Source organism: Oncorhynchus mykiss, chromosome 18 (assembly GCF_013265735.2).
Source record: "Oncorhynchus mykiss isolate Arlee chromosome 18, USDA_OmykA_1.1, whole genome shotgun sequence".
In the NCBI taxonomy this organism is placed as follows: domain Eukaryota; kingdom Metazoa; phylum Chordata; class Actinopteri; order Salmoniformes; family Salmonidae; genus Oncorhynchus; species Oncorhynchus mykiss.
The window spans coordinates 40467184-40484804 of record NC_048582.1 but is presented as its reverse complement, the minus strand read 5'-3'; the positions used below and the strand labels follow the sequence as shown (position 1 = coordinate 40484804).

The 17621-nt window shown below is 42.5% G+C and overlaps 2 protein-coding genes across 3 annotated transcripts; one reads left to right on the top strand and one right to left on the bottom strand.

The window, feature by feature from the left end:
- Nucleotides 1-464: 464 nt before the first annotated feature.
- On the bottom strand, nucleotides 465-12657 carry vps52 (VPS52 subunit of GARP complex). The gene is made up of 19 exons (XM_036952807.1): nucleotides 12508-12657; nucleotides 11626-11713; nucleotides 11401-11453; nucleotides 11164-11239; nucleotides 10981-11048; nucleotides 10531-10706; nucleotides 10183-10333; nucleotides 9949-10049; nucleotides 9691-9823; nucleotides 9249-9440; nucleotides 8678-8833; nucleotides 8359-8477; nucleotides 6903-7026; nucleotides 6725-6820; nucleotides 6492-6599; nucleotides 6112-6177; nucleotides 5875-5986; nucleotides 1620-1738; nucleotides 465-1345 (listed from the first exon to the last, which is right to left on the bottom strand). Exons 1-19 carry the CDS (start codon nucleotides 12595-12597, stop codon nucleotides 1199-1201), a joined length of 2175 nt encoding a protein of 724 aa, XP_036808702.1. The 5' UTR covers nucleotides 12598-12657; the 3' UTR covers nucleotides 465-1198.
- A 582-nt stretch (nucleotides 12658-13239) lies between these two features.
- Nucleotides 13240-15696, top strand: rps18 (ribosomal protein S18). 2 transcript variants are annotated; one of them, XM_021572029.1, is made up of 6 exons: nucleotides 13240-13352; nucleotides 13966-14064; nucleotides 14171-14257; nucleotides 14524-14625; nucleotides 14793-14884; nucleotides 15574-15696. In XM_021572029.1, exons 1-6 carry the CDS (start codon nucleotides 13350-13352, stop codon nucleotides 15647-15649), a joined length of 459 nt encoding a protein of 152 aa, XP_021427704.1. In that variant the 5' UTR covers nucleotides 13240-13349; the 3' UTR covers nucleotides 15650-15696. The 2 variants fall into 2 exon arrangements, with proteins under 2 accessions (XP_021427704.1, XP_021427705.1); XM_021572030.2 differs by having other exon boundaries at nucleotides 13309-13439.
- The last annotated feature ends 1925 nt before the right edge of the window (nucleotides 15697-17621 follow it).

Sequence of the window (17621 nt, the reverse complement as noted above, 5' to 3'; positions counted from 1 at the left end):
TGCTTGTTTTACTCCAATGTTAGTAGTAAAGAATGCAAATGTTAAACCTGTAATTTTGATTTCATGGATGGTCAGTCCTTGGCTCCATAGCTGTCTATGGATTTGAGTGGTTACATTTCTCCAGGTTCATCCCTTATCTTTTTACCAAAACACAGGTGGGTGGCTGCTTTATTGTTTCATTTAAGGATTCTAGCTTGATTTGTACAAATAACCTGAGAGCATGATGTTCAGTGTTTGTAAATATTAAATTACTCCTATGATAGTAATATACACGGAACAAAAATATAAATGCAACAATTAACGATTTTACCGAGTTACAGTTCATATTAGGAAATCAATTCATTAGGCCCTAATCTAGGGATTTCACATGACTGGGCAAGGGCACAGCCATGAAACCAACATTTGTATGAGCATTATATACACAAAACAAAGTATATAATACAATCAAATGAAAGTGTGAGTTGTTTGTGTTCAATTTTATAACAGCAATGTAATGTTAAATAAAGCATTGAAAATGACAGCCATGTGATGGTCCTTTACAGCCTTGTGAGTATATTACACTTAAATGAATACATTCCAATATGTTATCATCTACAGTTACAGTATACACATCAGAACACAACAGGGGCCCAGGAGATGCCAATCCCTCCCCTTTCCTGCTCTTCCCTCTCAAACTCAGAATAAACTAGGGGTGCACAGCTCTGAGAGCCATAGGTTTTGGCCCTTGCCTTTTAACAAGCCTGGATTATACTTGGGAAACCAGGTGAGTTCACGCATAAACCAGTAATTGTTCAATTATGTGATAAGACGAAAGCCAAAACAAGCACAACTCGAGTTGTGCACCCCTGAATGGAATAGACCATCTACCCCGTTTCTTCTGACAGCCTTCTCCTGTCAATCCCCATAACCACTGAACATTCCCTCATCCTATTTCTGTCTCTTTATCCCCTCCCGAAAAAAACAAAGAACCCAGCACCCATGAAAGAAAAGGTAGCACTTACACAACACCTTACCCATTGACATTGGTAAAATCATAAACGACAGGTTCCCACGCGCAATACAGTCTTTAAATCAGTGGAGTGATGTCACGAGCAAAGGGATATACTCTTTCACTTGTTTCCAATCAGGCCATGTCAGATTTTGAGCTCCTTCATTTAATCCATCACATCATTCCTAAGTCTAGTCTTGGAGTGTCCAGTTAGAAGTTGGGCTTGTGTTTCTTGACTTCGACCATGAGGTGGTGCAGGTTGATGAGCTCAGAGCGCACGGCCAGGCTGCGAAAGGTGGGCTGGGCCAGTACCTTGTGGAAGCCATGGTAGTACTGGATCAGCTGAGTGAGCGCTCCCTGGAGGATAGGAGGACAGCAGTCAAAAGTTGAATAATAAGCTTCAGAGAAAGAAAAAAAAACAATAACAGCCCGTGGCTCACAGTTGCCTAAATATAAAAATATATGTTTTTTTTAATTGTACATATGTCGATTTATGGGACCCCTTTTGGCTCAAGAGCACCCCTAGGGGCAAACGTTCTGTATAGCCTTTAATTACATACAATTATATTACTGGTTTTTAGAACGTGTTTTCGGTCAGTGCATCCGTTAGAGAAAGCACCGAGGGCAGTACCTGAATGATGCCAGTGCCGTTCTTGAAGTTGGTGAAGGACCTCATGACGTCCTGACTCAGAGCCTCCACAGACTGTTTCCATGTGCTGGAGAAACCCCTGACCAGCTGGGTGATCCGGGCTGAGAGAAAAAGAACGAAAGAAGGGGGGGGGGGTGAGAAAGGGTGGGAAGAAGAAAACAATATACATTTAGAGATGGGAGGCATGGGTGTGAAAAGGTGTGGGAGAAATGTCAGACAATTGTTATGGTGGAAAGTCAAACAACAAGCTGTGTCACAGGAGAGTAGAAACAAACAGTAGAGGTAAATAAACAATGAGTCAGGACAGGGGGGGAAAGTAGAAGTAAAGAGAAGGTTACCGCGGAAACGGGCACAGTCTTAGGTTTCATTTATTTGCACCAAATAAAAGAAGTGAAAGACAAAAAAAAAAACTGCAGATACAAACGGGTAAAAAGAGTGTGCCGGTGAGGTTGGAAGCCCAAAAGGGCTGATATGAAAACCACATCACAAATGTACGTAAAAAAAAAGAAGTGCTCAATCACTTTAAACAAAGCATATTAATTATAATTGTACATGATATACTCAGTATACAAAAACAATGTGTGTGTGTGTGCGTGCGCGCGCATGTGAGAGTTAGGCTGCATAGAGGCGGTTATTGGGTAGTTTGGTTCATCAGGCGGACCCCCAGTTGTCACTTGGAAGTTATTGAGGGATGATGATATTTTGGCAATGTGAAGATAAGAATTCCAGAGTACGGTACCTCTGTATCCGATAGAGAATTGACTCTGTGAGGTGCGGCAATGGGGAGGATGAAGGTTATCACAGTGTCTTGTGTTATATAGATGGATTTCAGAATTAACCAGGAAGAATCCATTGAAGGTTTTAGGTAAACTGTCTAGGAGGTATGAGTATTTGTAGACGAAAGTGCATAATTGGGTAAATTCATGCCGTAAAGCCAGGTAATTAAAGGAGGTGGCTAGTCTTGAAGATGTTATGAGTCATTTGTGTAGGTAGGAGGCATGTACTGGCCCAGACAATATTACAGTAAATGAGAAATTGGTACAGATTTCAGTACTTTGCTACAGACAAATTGAATATGATCTTTCCAGGATAACTTTTCATCAATTATAAATCTGAGGAATCTAGTGGATGTGACTTGTTCAACTTCATTCCCACCAATTGAGATTCTGGCTCTTATTTTACAATATGTCTTATACTTACTAGTAAATACAATTAAGTAGGATGTTGTTTTACATTGAAATATTATTTATTTATCTGGAACCATTCAGAAAATGTGGCCATAGCTGAGTTGGTCTCATTAATTAGTGAATCAAAATTCTTGTGTGATTAAATCAAATTGGTATGATCAGCAAAGAGAAGGGGAAGTACGGTAGAAGACCCAGCAGTAAAGTCATTGATATCGATTAGGAATAACAATTATTGAACCCTGTGTCACACCACAGGATACCTTGGCCCTGGTAAATGCACAGGCATTTGCATAAACACATGTATCTCTATCATAAACATAACCAATTATATGTACAGTTGAAGTCAGAAGTTTATACACCTTAGTCAAGTACATTTTAACTCAGTTTTTCACAACTCCTGACATTTAATCCTAGTGAAATTTCCCTGTCTTAGGTCAGTTAGGATCACCATTTTATTTTAAGAATGTGAAATGTCAGAATAATAGTGGAGAATTATTTCAGCTTTTATTTCTTTCATCACATTCCCAGTGGGTCATGCACTCAATTAGTATTTGGTAGCATTGCCTTTAAAATTGTTTAACTTGGGTCAAACGTTTAAGGTAGCCTTCCACAAGCTTCCCACAATACGTTGGGTGAATTTTGGCCCATTCCTCCTGACAGAGCTGGTGCAACTAAGTCAGATTTGCAGGCCTCATTTCTCACACACGCTTTTTCAGTTCTGCCCACAAATTTTCTATAGGATTGAGGTCGGGGCTTTGTGATGGCCAAGCCAATACCGTGACTTTGTTGTCCTCAAGCCATTTTGCCACAACTTTGGAAGTATGCTTGGGGTCATTGTCCATTTGGAAGACTCATTTGCAACCAAGCTTTAACTTCCTGACTGATGTCTTGAGATGTTGCTTCAATATATCCACAGAATTGTCCTTTCTCGTGATGCCATATTTTGTGAAGTGCACCAGTCCCTCCTGTAGCAAAGTACCCCCACAACATGATGCTGATACCCCAGTGCTTCACTGTTGGGATGGTGTTCTTCGGCTTGCAAGCCTCCCCCTTTTTCCTCCAAACATAACGATGGTCATTATGACCAAACAGTTCTATTTTTGTTTCATCAGACCAGAGGACATTTCTCCAAAAAGTACAATATTTGTCCCCATGTGCAGTTGCAAACCGTAGTCTGGCTTTTTTTAATGGTGGTTTTGGTGCAGTGGCTTCTTCCTTGCGGCCTTTCAGGTTGTCGATATAGGACTCGTTTTACTGTGGATATAGATACTTTTGTACCGGTTTCCTCCAGCATCTTCACAAGATCCTTTGCTGTTGTTCTGGGATTGATTTGCACTTTTTGCACCAAAGCAAGCGCCATGCTCTACCAACTGAGCCACTCAGGCCATCATCATGAAACAAATTACATTAACATGTCAGGCCCATTTGTATTACATTGTTACATTTTACAGTACATATAGTAAAAAGACTACTGTATCATAAGTTAACAATTCGGACTTTCCCCTTACTTATAGCATATACACTCACCGGACAGTTTATTAGGTAAACCGATAATAGTGGAGAATTATTTCAGCTTTTATTTCTTTCATCACATTCCCAGTGGGTCATGCACTCAATTAGTATTTGGTAGCATTGCCTTTAAAATTGTTTAACTTGGGTCAAACATTTAAGGTAGCCTTCCACAAGCTTCCCACAATACGTTGGGTGAATTTTGGCCCATTCCTCCTGACAGAGCTGGTGCAACTAAGTCAGATTTGCAGGCCTCATTTCTCACACACGCTTTTTCAGTTCTGCCCACAAATTTTCTATAGGATTGAGGTCAGGGCTTTGTGATGGCCAAGCCAATACCGTGACTTTGTTGTCCTCAAGCCATTTTGCCACAACTTTGGAAGTATGCTTGGGGTCATTGTCCATTTGGAAGACTCATTTGCAACCAAGCTTTAACTTCCTGACTGATGTCTTGAGATGTTGCTTCAATATATCCACAGAATTGTCCTTTCTCGTGATGCCATATTTTGTGAAGTGCACCAGTCCCTCCTGTAGCAAAGTACCCCCACAACATGATGCTGATACCCCAGTGCTTCACTGTTGGGATGGTGTTCTTCGGCTTGCAAGCCTCCCCCTTTTTCCTCCAAACATAACGATGGTCATTATGACCAAACAGTTCTATTTTTGTTTCATCAGACCAGAGGACATTTCTCCAAAAAGTACAATATTTGTCCCCATGTGCAGTTGCAAACCGTAGTCTGGCTTTTTTTAATGGTGGTTTTGGTGCAGTGGCTTCTTCCTTGCGGCCTTTCAGGTTGTCGATATAGGACTCGTTTTACTGTGGATATAGATACTTTTGTACCGGTTTCCTCCAGCATCTTCACAAGATCCTTTGCTGTTGTTCTGGGATTGATTTGCACTTTTTGCACCAAAGTACGTTCATCTCTAGGCCTCTCCTTCCTGAGCGGTATGACAGCTGCGTGGTCCCATGGTGTTTGTACAGATGAACGTGGTACCATCAGGTGTTTGGAAATTGCTCCCAAGGATGAACCATACTTGTGGAGGTCTACCATTTTTTCCCTTAGGTCTTAGCTGATTTCTTTTGATTTCCCCATGATGTCAAGCAAAGAGGCACTGCGTTTGAAGGTAGGCCTTGAAATACATCCACAGGTACACCTCCAATTGACTCAAATGATGTCAATAAGCTTATCAGAAGCATGACATAATTTTCGGGAATTTTCTAAGCTGTTTAAAGGCACAGTCAACTTAGTGTATGTAAACTTCTGACCCACAGGAATTGTGATACAGTGAATTATAAATTAAAGAATCTGTCTGTAAACAATTGTTGGGAAAATTACTTGTGTCATGCACAAAGTAGATGTCCTAACCGACTTGCCAAAACTATAGTTTGTTAACAAGAGATGTGTGGAGTGGTTGAAAAACTACTTTTAAGGACTCCAAACTAAGTGTATGTAAACTTCCGACTTGAACTGTATAATCATGAAAACATTCGGCAAACATTTCCATTATAAAAAGGGTCTGCATCCTTTCTCTATACTCACCTTCGTCATTCTTTAGTCTATCCAGCTGCCCTTTCTCCGTCAGCGCCTCGCTCTCCTTCACAAATGCTATCATGCCACCAAAGGGAGAGGACAGAATCTCCTCAATAAACTCCTGATGAAAGGAGAAAGAAAGAGGGGAACATTTCATTGGAGTAAATACTTTGAGTAAACTGACTATCTGTGAATCTGGCACACATGACAAAACTCAATTTCCCAGAATCCCTGTGTAGGTTTTACCTGGCTCCTGGCCTGGAGGAGCTGTTGGAAACCCTCAACCTCTTTACTGTCATCAGCTGCCCTCTCCTATGATATGGAGAAAAAGAGAGGAAAACAGCATGACATCTTTCAATTCTGTATATTCACAAGACACAGCCTAGCGGTTAAGAGCATTGACCCAGTAACCCAAAGGTCGCTGGTTCGAATCCCAGAGCCGACGAGGTGAAAAATCTGCTGTGCACTTGAGCAAGGCACCTAATTGCTCCTGTAAGTCACTCTGGATAAGAGAGTCTGCTAAATGGCTAATATTTTAATGTAAATAACTGAATGAAGGAGTCATTTCAGGTGGGTAAATAAGTGAATCGTTCATGTTTATGGTTTTAAACTTGTGTTATTCTCACCATGAGTACACTGAGCATCATGTCGTAGTTGTTGATGAGGAAGATGAGCTGGTCCCTGCGTGAAGGGAACTCTGCAGCCATCTTCAGGACAAAGTTCTCCACTTCAACCTGAAAATACCCGTGTTAGCTATATCAAATCACACAAAGCACTATATCAAATGTTTATGCTAATTGTAGGATCCCAACTATTTATACTGTCTTACTGTTTTTTAAATTATTGTTTAGTTGTGTACCTGAAGTTGGCCAAGGAGGGTGTGGGTTCGCTCGCTGGTGAATGTCTGGTTAATGCTAACTATGGCAGAAGAGAACTCTGCATATCTGCGTGTGATCTGAAACACAACTGGTGTCAACAACTGTCTGGTATTATTAGATATTGATACATAAAACACGTGTGTGTGTGTGTATTCATACATAATGTGGTCTGGTGTCCAGCACGCCCAGTTTTTGAGGATCCGTGTTGCGGATGCTCTGAATGTTCATCTCCAGGATAAGCTCAAACCTGGGCCACAGCAGTTCCAGCACCGCATCCCAGTACCTGGCAACCCATGGAGAAACAATTACATCAAGCATCAAGGGCGGATTTCTGAGTTAAGATGTGTGTTTTCATTGAACAAATCTGTATCAAATCCATTGAAGTCAATATGTGATTTTCATTTGACGTTTTAGTCGTTTAGCAGACGGCGTAAAGTAGTGAGTGCATTGTCATACTTTTTTGTACTGGTCCCGCAGTACAAAAAAAGTGGGAATTGAACCCACAACCCTGACATTGCAAGCGCCATGCTCTACCAACTGAGCCACTCAGGCCATCATCATGAAACAAATTACATTAACATGTCAGGCCCATTTGTATTACATTGTTACATTTTACAGTACATATAGTAAAAAGACTACTGTATCATAAGTTAACAATTCGGACTTTCCCCTTACTTATAGCATATACACTCACCGGACAGTTTATTAGGTAAACCGATCTAGTACGGGGTCGGACCCCCCTTTGCCTCCAGAACAGCTTGAATTATTTGGGGGGTGGATTCTACAAGGGACCTAACTCATGCCAGGGAAAAAATCCCTCACCAGTATACTACCGCCACCAGCCTATACCATGCAGGATGGTCCATGGACTCATGCTGCTTACGCCAAATCCTGACCCTGCCATCAGCATGACGCAAAACGAACCGGGATTCGTCGGACCAGGTGATGTTTTTCCACTCCTCGATTGTCCAGTGTTGGTGATGGTGTTGCCCACTGGAGCCGCTTCTTCTCGTTTTTAGCTGATGTGAGTGGAAACCAGTGTGGTCGTCTGCTGCAGTAGCCCATTTGTGACAAGGACCGAGTTGTGCGTTCTGGGATGCCGTTCTGCACACCACTGTTGTGCTGTGCCGTTATGTCTGTTTGTGGCCTGTTAGCTTGCACGATTCTTGCCATTCTCAATCGACCTCTCTCATCAACAAGCTGTTTTCGTCCACAGGACTGCCGCTGACTGGATGTTTTTTGTTTGTCGCACCATTCTCGGTAAACCCTAGACACTGTTGTGAGTGAAAAGCCTAGGAGGGCAGCCGTTTCTGAGATACTGGATCTGGCGCGCTGGCCACCGACGATCATACCACGCTCAAAGTCGCTTAGGTCACTCGTTTTGCCCATTCTAGCGTTCAACTGAACAGTAACTGGATGCCTGTCTGCCTGCTTTATTTAGCAAGCCACGGCCACATGACCCACTGTCTGTAGGAGCGATCCATTTTCCTGAACGGGGTACCTAATAAACTGTAGGGTGAGTGTATAGCATACTGCAGGAAATAGGATAAGTCTACAGCATTATGCTCCAAGTTAAAAGTGTATGGAGTTTTTGCGCTGATTGAGTACTACTAACTTGTCCAGGGCTGGGATGGTCCTCTTGTTTGTGATGGCTCTGAAACGCAGGATGATGTGGATACACAGGAACACGGCGATGCTGTCGTAGCAGTCCGACACATAGGTGGACATGCTCTTCTGCAGGGGAAAGAAAAGAGGATGAGAGGGAAAGGTGGGTATAGGTACGTTAGAGAAGGAGTTAGTCATATCATAAGAGACCATCATCATGATCAGTTCACAAAAAAGAAGGTCCTCCACCGTTAAAAAGCTCTGTTATGCCTTTACCATTGTTTTTTTTTTTTTTACAGCAATGCTTTGGTGAAAAAGTATTCTCGTACCAGGAACAAGCTGAGCGTCTTTCCCATGACGCTGTTGAAGAGGTCCAGCGCAGAATTTCCAGCCACCATGAAGAAGTCAGACAGGAAGAGGAACTCTCGACAGCCGTTGTCCAAGAGGGCGTAGTGCTGACTGCGGAACAGCGTCTCATAGGGATACTGAGAGGGGACGAAGAAGGCTGGTTGGGTGACTTGATAATCTACATCAATGTTAATATTAGAACTGGAGTCCACATGCTTTTCTGCGAAGCATTGCGTTTAACTGTCAATCTGTGGTCCGAGTTCTGCCGTTGTGCATTCCTTTGAGATGTGTGTGTGTGTGGTGACAAGACGGTAGTGAGAGAAGCACAGGTGTGTTGGAGCAGTACAGCGTAACGATATCTAGACGTTTAGGGTTGGCTTTGTGTCTTCACCTCACAACCTTATACTCTATGCATGTTCAAATGATTTCAGAGTAGTGCTAAACATCTTATAATTAAAAGGTAGGTTCATTTCATTCAAAATGTCTGTTACTCTCGAGCAGTAGTACGTGGCATAGTTTGGAGGGGTTGTACAGCGCTGCCAGTGGTCTCACCCTGCAGTCCCCTCTCTGGGCAGTGTGGGGGATGAGGATGGGCCCCTCCAGCTCGGCAGGGCTCAGCACGGCCCCCCGCTGGCCCAGGGTGAAGATGGTGTTCCTGCTCTTCAGGGAGGGCTTGGAGAAGAAACCTTTCTTGGCCGTGTCTTCCACTCCCATCAAGTCATCTTTGTCTGCCACCTCTTCATACTGTCAACAGAGAAAGAGGTTACGCGAACAGTATTAAAATAGTATCAGCTAATTTGACTGATATGACACTCGACACAGTTGAAAATGTACCATCAAACACAACATAGCCCTTGCTGTACATTATAGCAGCAAGCTGTTTCAGAACAATTCACAGTGACAACCTAAATGAAGGTACTGTATATTGAGCATATAAACCAAGAGAAGGCATTTTAACTCCTTCACTCCCTTAGCACCTGTGCCATTCGCTCACCTGTACTTTGAGGAGCCTGCCGCTGTACGACTTGAAGTAACTGTAGTAGATCTTACTCATGGTGTCCACATATTCATCCCTGATCTCCTTGGCCACTGTCCTTTCGTTTGCCAAGAGGAACTGATAGAAAAACCTAAAGTACGAAGAAACACTTACGATTGTGGTAGATACATGACTGTGGCGGTGCTTTTTAGTCTGTTTGAAGGTATCCAAACATGTGGAAGGTTTTGAAGCCTGTTATAAGCCCTATATCCTTACCTGTACTTGAGGAGGGTGTTCTGGGGGATTTGATAGTTGGTCATGGGCTTTCTGAAGGAATAAATCTTCTGCAGGATAAATTCTCTGATCTTTGTGACAGCCTGTGGAACAAAATAAAAGGCAGTTTTATACACAATATCTTTGCTCCGTTACCATGCACACCGTTATTCCTCGCTTACATCTCCTTCTCCTCTTCCCATCCCATTCAATTTCTCTCCCTCCCTGTATCTTCACCTTGATTTTGAGGCGGTCCACAATGTCCTGGATGTCAGAGCAGGCCAAAGTCTCCCTGAAGCTGAGCTCTTTGGCAAAGTTGATCTTGTTGTTGAGCTCATGGAGCTGCTCAAGGAACTCCTGCTCTGTCACCGGGCTCTCCAAGATTACCCTGCAGACCGGACAACATGTGGGGGGGGGGGGCGACAGTTCTTAGAACACATTACCCGTAGGAATACTTACTACATCATAGAGACCGTCAAGTGCATTTCTCAGACATCAATATGACATATGGTCTCCCATTAAAACTATACAGGTACATGTATCGTTACAAATCTGTCTAAAACACTAAAACACACACTCCCTTACTGGATCATAGCTCCGGGCACCACCAGCTCATCCACCAGTTGGCTGAGGTGGCTGCGTACAGCCTGCCTGTTCTTCAGCCGCATGTTCATGCTGACCGACTGTTGCTGCAGAGTCTGGATCTCACTGCTGATGGATGAGAGGTCACTCTGGAAGCCGCTCAGCATGCCCTCCATTCGCTGGAGAGAGAGAGAGGGGAAAGGTGGGGATAGAGAGAGAGAGAGAGAGAGAGAGAGAGAGAGAGAGAGAGAGGAAGAGAGAGAGAGAGAGAGAGCAAGAAAGAGGGGGATAAAATAGATTTGTCAATGGCTTCGTTACATATTTTTGCCAGGAAATTGCAAAAGCATTCTTTCAAAACAACTGCACGTGCAAAAATGTTGACCCATTTGGAATGGACTTATGGACTTCTGAAGCCACTTGATACACTTTTGATTGAGGAAATCATCCACTCACCTCCAGTATGGAGTCACAGGCTGTGATCTGGTTGTGCAGAGAGGCAATATTCTGGCTCTCCTTGATATCTGACACAAGCTTGGTCAAAGATTACCTATCAGGGTGAACTACTGTACCTATCAGGAATTACCATAAATAAAGCACTAATTCTTTCACACAATCATTCAAGAAATTAATGGATACAGTCTTTGATGGAAGCTTGTTCAATCCGTTGGAGTTCATCCTCCACTTGTTTAGAGTATTGCCGGAGGTCAACTCCCTGAAAGAAACAGAGATTCAGATGAAAGGAAACCATCCGTTGATGGAACGTAGCCTTATATACAATCTGTAAAATGAAAACTAACCCGAAAATACAATTGAAACTGAAATGTGTTGATGTTTAGGACCACGCGTGGTGCAGCCGTGGTACCACGATCTTACCGTTTTCAACGCCTCCTTCACCAAGTCATCTTCAAGATTAGCCTGTATGTGAACTGGTGGGTGAAGTAAAGGAAGGTAGCTAGTTTAATCTCCATAAAGGTACGTTCTTACATTCATCCAAGACACTGAACTAATTAGCTAAATTACTATTTGGCTATGAACACATTTTTTCCAGATGATATGACCATTACTTCATTGAAAAGACAATAACGCTGAAGGACTTACTGTCCACCTCATCCAAGATGAACTCATCTGTGGTCAAGTCCAAGTCACCCAGGTTGAGCGGGGCCATGGCATCTGTGTCAGGCTTCATCTGTTGAAGAAGTAAATTGACATGGCTTTGATGTACTTTGTAAAGGAAGACAGAACAATTCAATTAGCTAGCTAGCTACTCCATTCATACGAGTAAAGACTTCGCTAGCTACTTAAATAGGCCTTTTCAATTGCAGCTTTTAGACAGTTGCTTTCTATTTTTTCCACCTTTGAGGCCCAGCCCCTAAAAAGTCTAAGGCTCTACTCTGACTTGGGGCCAATGGGGACTTCCAGGAGCGGGATGAAATATCTGACCCTGTATCAGTGGATAAGGGAAACTTCTACCCATCTGTTTATTGGGTTGTTTTGGGGTACAGATAGTTCAGCCTGATTGTAGCGTTGGCCCCTTGATGCCCCTTAGTGTGTGTCAGACAGAGATATATGCAACATGGACAAGAAAGCAACACATGTCTGTAATCGTGTGTGTTAAAGAATGTTATTTTATTTATTTTGTTCTTAGCAGGGAACTTGCTAGCTCTGGTGCAGGAACGTCGCACTGGACCATAGCTTTAAACATAATAGCAATAAATCAGTGACTGGCTAGCTAGCCTTGCATCTCTGAATGATGCAGACGACGACGACGACAGCAAACACTACAGGTAATGTAAATCACCAGAAATGTAGCTGGTTAGAGATAGATAACAGTAGCTTGGCTAACGAGACAGATCAGACGATTATCTAGTTCGCTAGCTAGGTAAATTGGGCTGGTGTTGTCAATGTAATGAACACAGAGAGTAATAGAAGTCGAACAATCAGAAACATATATGGTATGCAAGAATCATTAGCTAACGTCACCTCATCTTGTAAATATGCCATGGAATTCGCCGTTGAGTGGACAGTTGTGTTTACATCGGACATAGCAGCAGTCACTGCTCTATCCGCCATAGCTTCCAAACCTAAAAAAAAACTACAAAGGTAGTGTGCTCTTCCCCAATGTCCTCGGGATACGTGAGGAAAAACAATAAGTAAAGATCATTTTGAAGTTAGTTGAAAATAAATGTATGTTGAATACAATTATTAGACAAATATACACAATCTTAAAGGTAATGTATATTTTATTTATTGGTATATTGTTTTAAAAGCTATCTTTTAAATATTGTATCTCTATCTTGCACTGACCCTACGCACACTCACTAGACCTCAAATACACACCATATACACACTCACTCACACACACTTCATTATTGTGTATTTTATTCCTATTGAGTTAGTTACTATATATATATATATATATATATATATAAGAGGAATAAAATATATAGTAACTAACTCAAGAGGAATAAAATACACAATAATGGAGCTATATACAGGGAGTACCAGATCAATGCGCAGAGGTACGAGATACTTATGTACATGAAGGCAGGGTAAAGTGACTAGGCATCCAGATATATATATATATATATCATTTTTATTTTATTTATTTTTTACTCTGCATCGTGGGAAAGGTTCGTAAGCAAGAATTTCACTGTAAAGTCTCCACCAGTTGTATCCGGCGCATGTGATAAATACAATTTGATTTGTTCCCAGACGGACACGTTTTGCGAATGGAACCACTTCCTCTGTGAACTCTCGAAACGAACGCAAAAGCCCTCGCGAGAGCCTTTGAACTTCCTCTTTGAACGGAACCTGCTTCCAAGATGGTGAGTGCTGAATTGGGCTACAAAATTATTCTAATTATCTGCGTTCATCGTCGCTTTTAGGGTCATTCTGTACACTGGACAACGATGGTGAGATTGTTAAGATTGTTTTTGAGAGCTTTTAGCATGTATTTATTATATTGAAGTTGCATATATTGATGCAAATGAACAGCTAACTGCCAATGCTAAATTGCCTATTCCGCGCTGACACTGCTGCATGGAAGTACAGCTTTTGTCAGTATAGGCTTTGGTTGTGGTCTTTTATTCTCAAAATATAGATTGTAGTAACCCTCACTTTTACACACTAGTTTGTTTGTGTGGTTGGTATTAGCCAATCAGTTTTCAGCCATCCTTGCCAACTAGTTTTGGTAATCTCATTGCTACTCAATGTTGGATGAATTGAAAGTTAGTAAGAACTTGTTCACGATTTACAGTATCTAAAGTCAGTCCATGTCACTACGGTAGCCATGTGAAGGCTGAGATTTGAACTCAACATTTTTACACTACACGTTTGCTAGTTTATTCCAGGCTTTGGAAGTACAAATTAACGAAGGACAATGTACCTAGCAAAGTAAAAATCTCTATTGACCGTGCTTGTTCTGTTATTTCTCTGCAGTCTCTGGTCATTCCTGAGAAGTTCCAGCACATTCTTCGTGTTCTCAACACGAACATTGATGGTAGGAGGAAGATTGCCTTCGCCATCACAGCAATCAAGGTAGACTTGTTCAGAATGTCTTTCTCAGAACCAGGTAGCGATGTCTGCACCGTTGGCAATTGTGGGAATGAACCTAAGTAATGTTTCATTTGTCTTTCCTACACAGGGTGTTGGCAGACGATATGCCCATGTTGTCCTGAGGAAGGCTGATATCGACCTCAGCAAGCGGGCTGGAGAACTGACCGATGATGAGGTGAGGAATACATGGGGCTGTTGTGTACATACTGTTTCTCTAAACATGACAGCTGTATGTATTGGAGCGGCTGAGGCTGGAATTCAAACAACACTGTGCTGGTTGATTGAATCCCAACCTTGCACTCCCTTCATGGATTATCATGCATCAATAACTGTGGGGTATTGTGATAGGCCCAGTCATCTGCAAACTCAGTCTGCATTGATTAGTTTATTTTTCTACCTAGCATCTCACTAATGTTGATGTATACATGCATTTGTCCCTAGGTCGAGAGGGTAGTGACAATTATGCAGAATCCTCGCCAGTACAAAATCCCTGACTGGTTCCTCAACAGACAGAAGGATGTAAAGGATGGCAAATACAGTCAGGTATGTGACTGCAGCAGAGTTGCGATGTCTGGTGACTCATTTCTAAATTGGAACTAAACTATTTGAGTTAGTTGACATCCCGTCAATACAAATTGAGTCATTGCTGAAAGCTAAATGTACATTTGTCTTAGTCCAGTCTTACAATGGTCCTTGTTTGTGTGTTATAGGTCCTTGCTAACGGTCTGGATAACAAGCTGAGAGAGGATCTTGAAAGGCTGAAGAAGATCAGGGCTCACCGTGGTCTCAGGCATTTCTGGGGGTAAGCGTTATGTCCAGCTATATAGGTTTATTTTATGACCATGGCTGTGAACCCACTCAGAAGGATTTGGGATCTGCAAAAAATAGGACAAAAATAAGCACCCACTAAATTCTACATTTTTTTTTATATTGCTTTTGTGTGTTCTAGATTTAATGAAAAGGGGAAATCCCATTTTTCAGCTAAAGGGCTGGTTTCCCGGACAGACTTAGTTCCGGATTGTTTACTAGGGCACATAGAAAATGAAAACAAGTGTTTGTTGTTGGATGAGTCAACTCCCTATTTTTGGACAACTTCCTAACCTTTTTGTGTTTGGACTGAAAGGCACTTTCAAGACTCTTTCAATATGCTTGCAAGCCATGCCAGGAAGCTGGCCCTAAATGCTCTGTAAATTGTGTTTAGATTGATCTCTGTACTGCTGAGCTGTTATATCTAGAATGCATTATTAGCCAACTTATTTTGTAGTCAATTGTAGTCAAACTCAATGTGCACAGGTTCCTTGAGTAAGTGCTTATTATTGTAGGCATACCAATGTTATGGTATAATGGTACGCATATTCCACTTCTGCTGTCAATGTGTTCAGATCATTTTCTGTGTTCTACTAACCTACTACTAAATCTCATTAGTATGGGATTTCTCAAGTTGACTTCTTGGATACATTTGTACTGACTGACTGTCCCTCTCTCTTTCAGTCTGCGTGTGCGTGGCCAGCACACTAAGACCACCGGTCGTCGTGGTCGCACCGTTGGTGTGTCCAAGAAGAAGTAAACTGTCTCCCTGCTCCCCATGTTTCAATAAATGCCACAGTTCACACATTTGGCTGTTTGCTCATTTCTTCATTTTTTTGGTGCGGTTGTTGGAGTTATGTCATTGACTCAGAACAGAGCCTCGGTCAGTGGCAGTTTTGTCTTTCTTTGCTCCCATGTAGGTCGTTTGTCACTTGATGTCCAGAGACTACACTCACCTGGGCCACATTCTGTAAGCAAAGGTGGGAATGTCATGAATGGAACTCATGTAATTTCTTATTCTACAATGTCCGGTATGTCAATTTATCTGAATGTTACACACTGTTGTGCCCAAGTCTGAATCGATCCCCAATTAGATGGGACTGAACACAAGCACTGTAAACAGACCTCACGGCCAGGAATGGAAAAGGCGGTGTATAATTGATATGTGGTATACTTTTGAAAAGGTTGTAAAAGGGACGAGTGATGGTCAAAGTCCTAGGTTGTTGCAACCTAGTGCATGGAGTGCTGTACTCTCCACCTTGGTGTTATACATGGTCATATTCTCATAACCAACCAAGTTTCATTTTGATGAATTATGAGCTGATTTTTTTTATTGCACATTGTATTTCTCTCATTTTGGGGGGGGGGGGGGGGGGGGGGGGGTGTATTTCTGTCTTATAAAACCCTTGTTTTAGAAAATTATACTGATTGGCCAGGTGGGCCTATGTCCACCCATGACTGCACCCCTGCCCAGTCATGTGAAATCCATAGATTAGGGCCTCTTATTTCAATTAACTTTTATATGAACTGTAACTCAAGTTTCATATTTTTGTTCAGTATGAACAACAGTACACTATTCTGAGAGTATAGAGACCCCTTGACTTAATCTGCATTTTGTTATGTGACAGCCTTATACTAAAATGGATTAAATAGTTTCCCCCCCCCCTCTACACCCCATAATGATGAAGCAAAAACAGGATTGAGAAAGCTAGTCATTGACTGCAGCTCAGCGTTCAACACCATAGTGCCCATAAAGATCATCACTAAGCTAAAGGACCCTGGGACTAAACACCCTCTGCAACTGGACTTCCGGACATGCTGCCCTCAGGTGGTAAGGGTAGGTAACAACACATCTGTCACGCTGATCCTCAACACGGGGGCCCCTCGGGTGTGTGCTCAGTCTCCTGTACACCCTGTTCACTCATGATTGCATGGCCAGGCACACCTCCAATGCCATTAACTTTGCTGATGACAACAGTGGTAGGCCTGATCACTGAACTATGAGACAGCCTATAGGGAGGTCAGAGACCTGGCTGAGTGGTGCCAGTACAACCTCTCCCTCCCTCTATGTGATCAAAACAAAGGAGATGATTGTGGACTCAGGAAAAGGAAGACCAAGCATGCCCCCATTCTCATCGACGGGGCTGTAGTGGAGCAGGTTGAGAGCTTCAAGTTTCTTGGTGTCCACATCACTAAGAAACTCATGGTCCAAACACACCAAGACAGTCTTGAAGAGGGCACGACAAAGCCTATTCCCCTCAGAAAAACGATTTGGCATGGATCCTTAAAATTATACAGCTGCACAATCGAGAGCTTCGTGACTGGTTGCATCACTGCCTGGTATGGCAACTGCTCGGCCTCCGACCGCAAGGCACTACAGAGGGTAGTGCGTATGGCCCAGTGCATAACTGGGGGTCAAGCTTGCCACCCAGGACCTCTATACCAGGCGGCGTCAGAGGAAGGCTCTAAAAATTGTCAGACTCCAGTCACCCTAGTCATACTGTTCTCTCTGCTACCGCACGGCAAGCGGTACCGGAGCGCCAAGTCTAGGTCCAAAAGACTTAACAGCTTTTACCCCCAAGCCATAAGACTCCTGAACAACTCCTGAACAGCTTATTATTTTGTTGTAGGTGCATGTGACAAATACAATATGATTTGAAATATCACATTTAGATAATTCTTCAGATCCTTTACTCAGTACTTTGTTGAAGCACCTTTGGCAGCGATAATAG

Coding starts and splice junctions, on each gene's coding strand:
- rps18 (XM_021572029.1), top strand. Junction 14,626..14,792: donor AGGATGGCAAATACAGTCAG/GTATGTGACTGC, acceptor TGTGTGTTATAG/GTCCTTGCTAACGGTCTGGA. Junction 14,885..15,573: donor GGTCTCAGGCATTTCTGGGG/GTAAGCGTTATG, acceptor TCTCTCTTTCAG/TCTGCGTGTGCGTGGCCAGC.
- vps52 (XM_036952807.1), bottom strand. CDS start 12,597: ATGGCGGATAGAGCAGTGACTGCTGCTATGTCCGATGTAAACACAACT. Junction 11,714..12,507: donor TGGCATATTTACAAGATGAG/GTGACGTTAGCT, acceptor CTTCTTCAACAG/ATGAAGCCTGACACAGATGC. Junction 10,050..10,182: donor TGGACCGCCTCAAAATCAAG/GTGAAGATACAG, acceptor TTTGTTCCACAG/GCTGTCACAAAGATCAGAGA.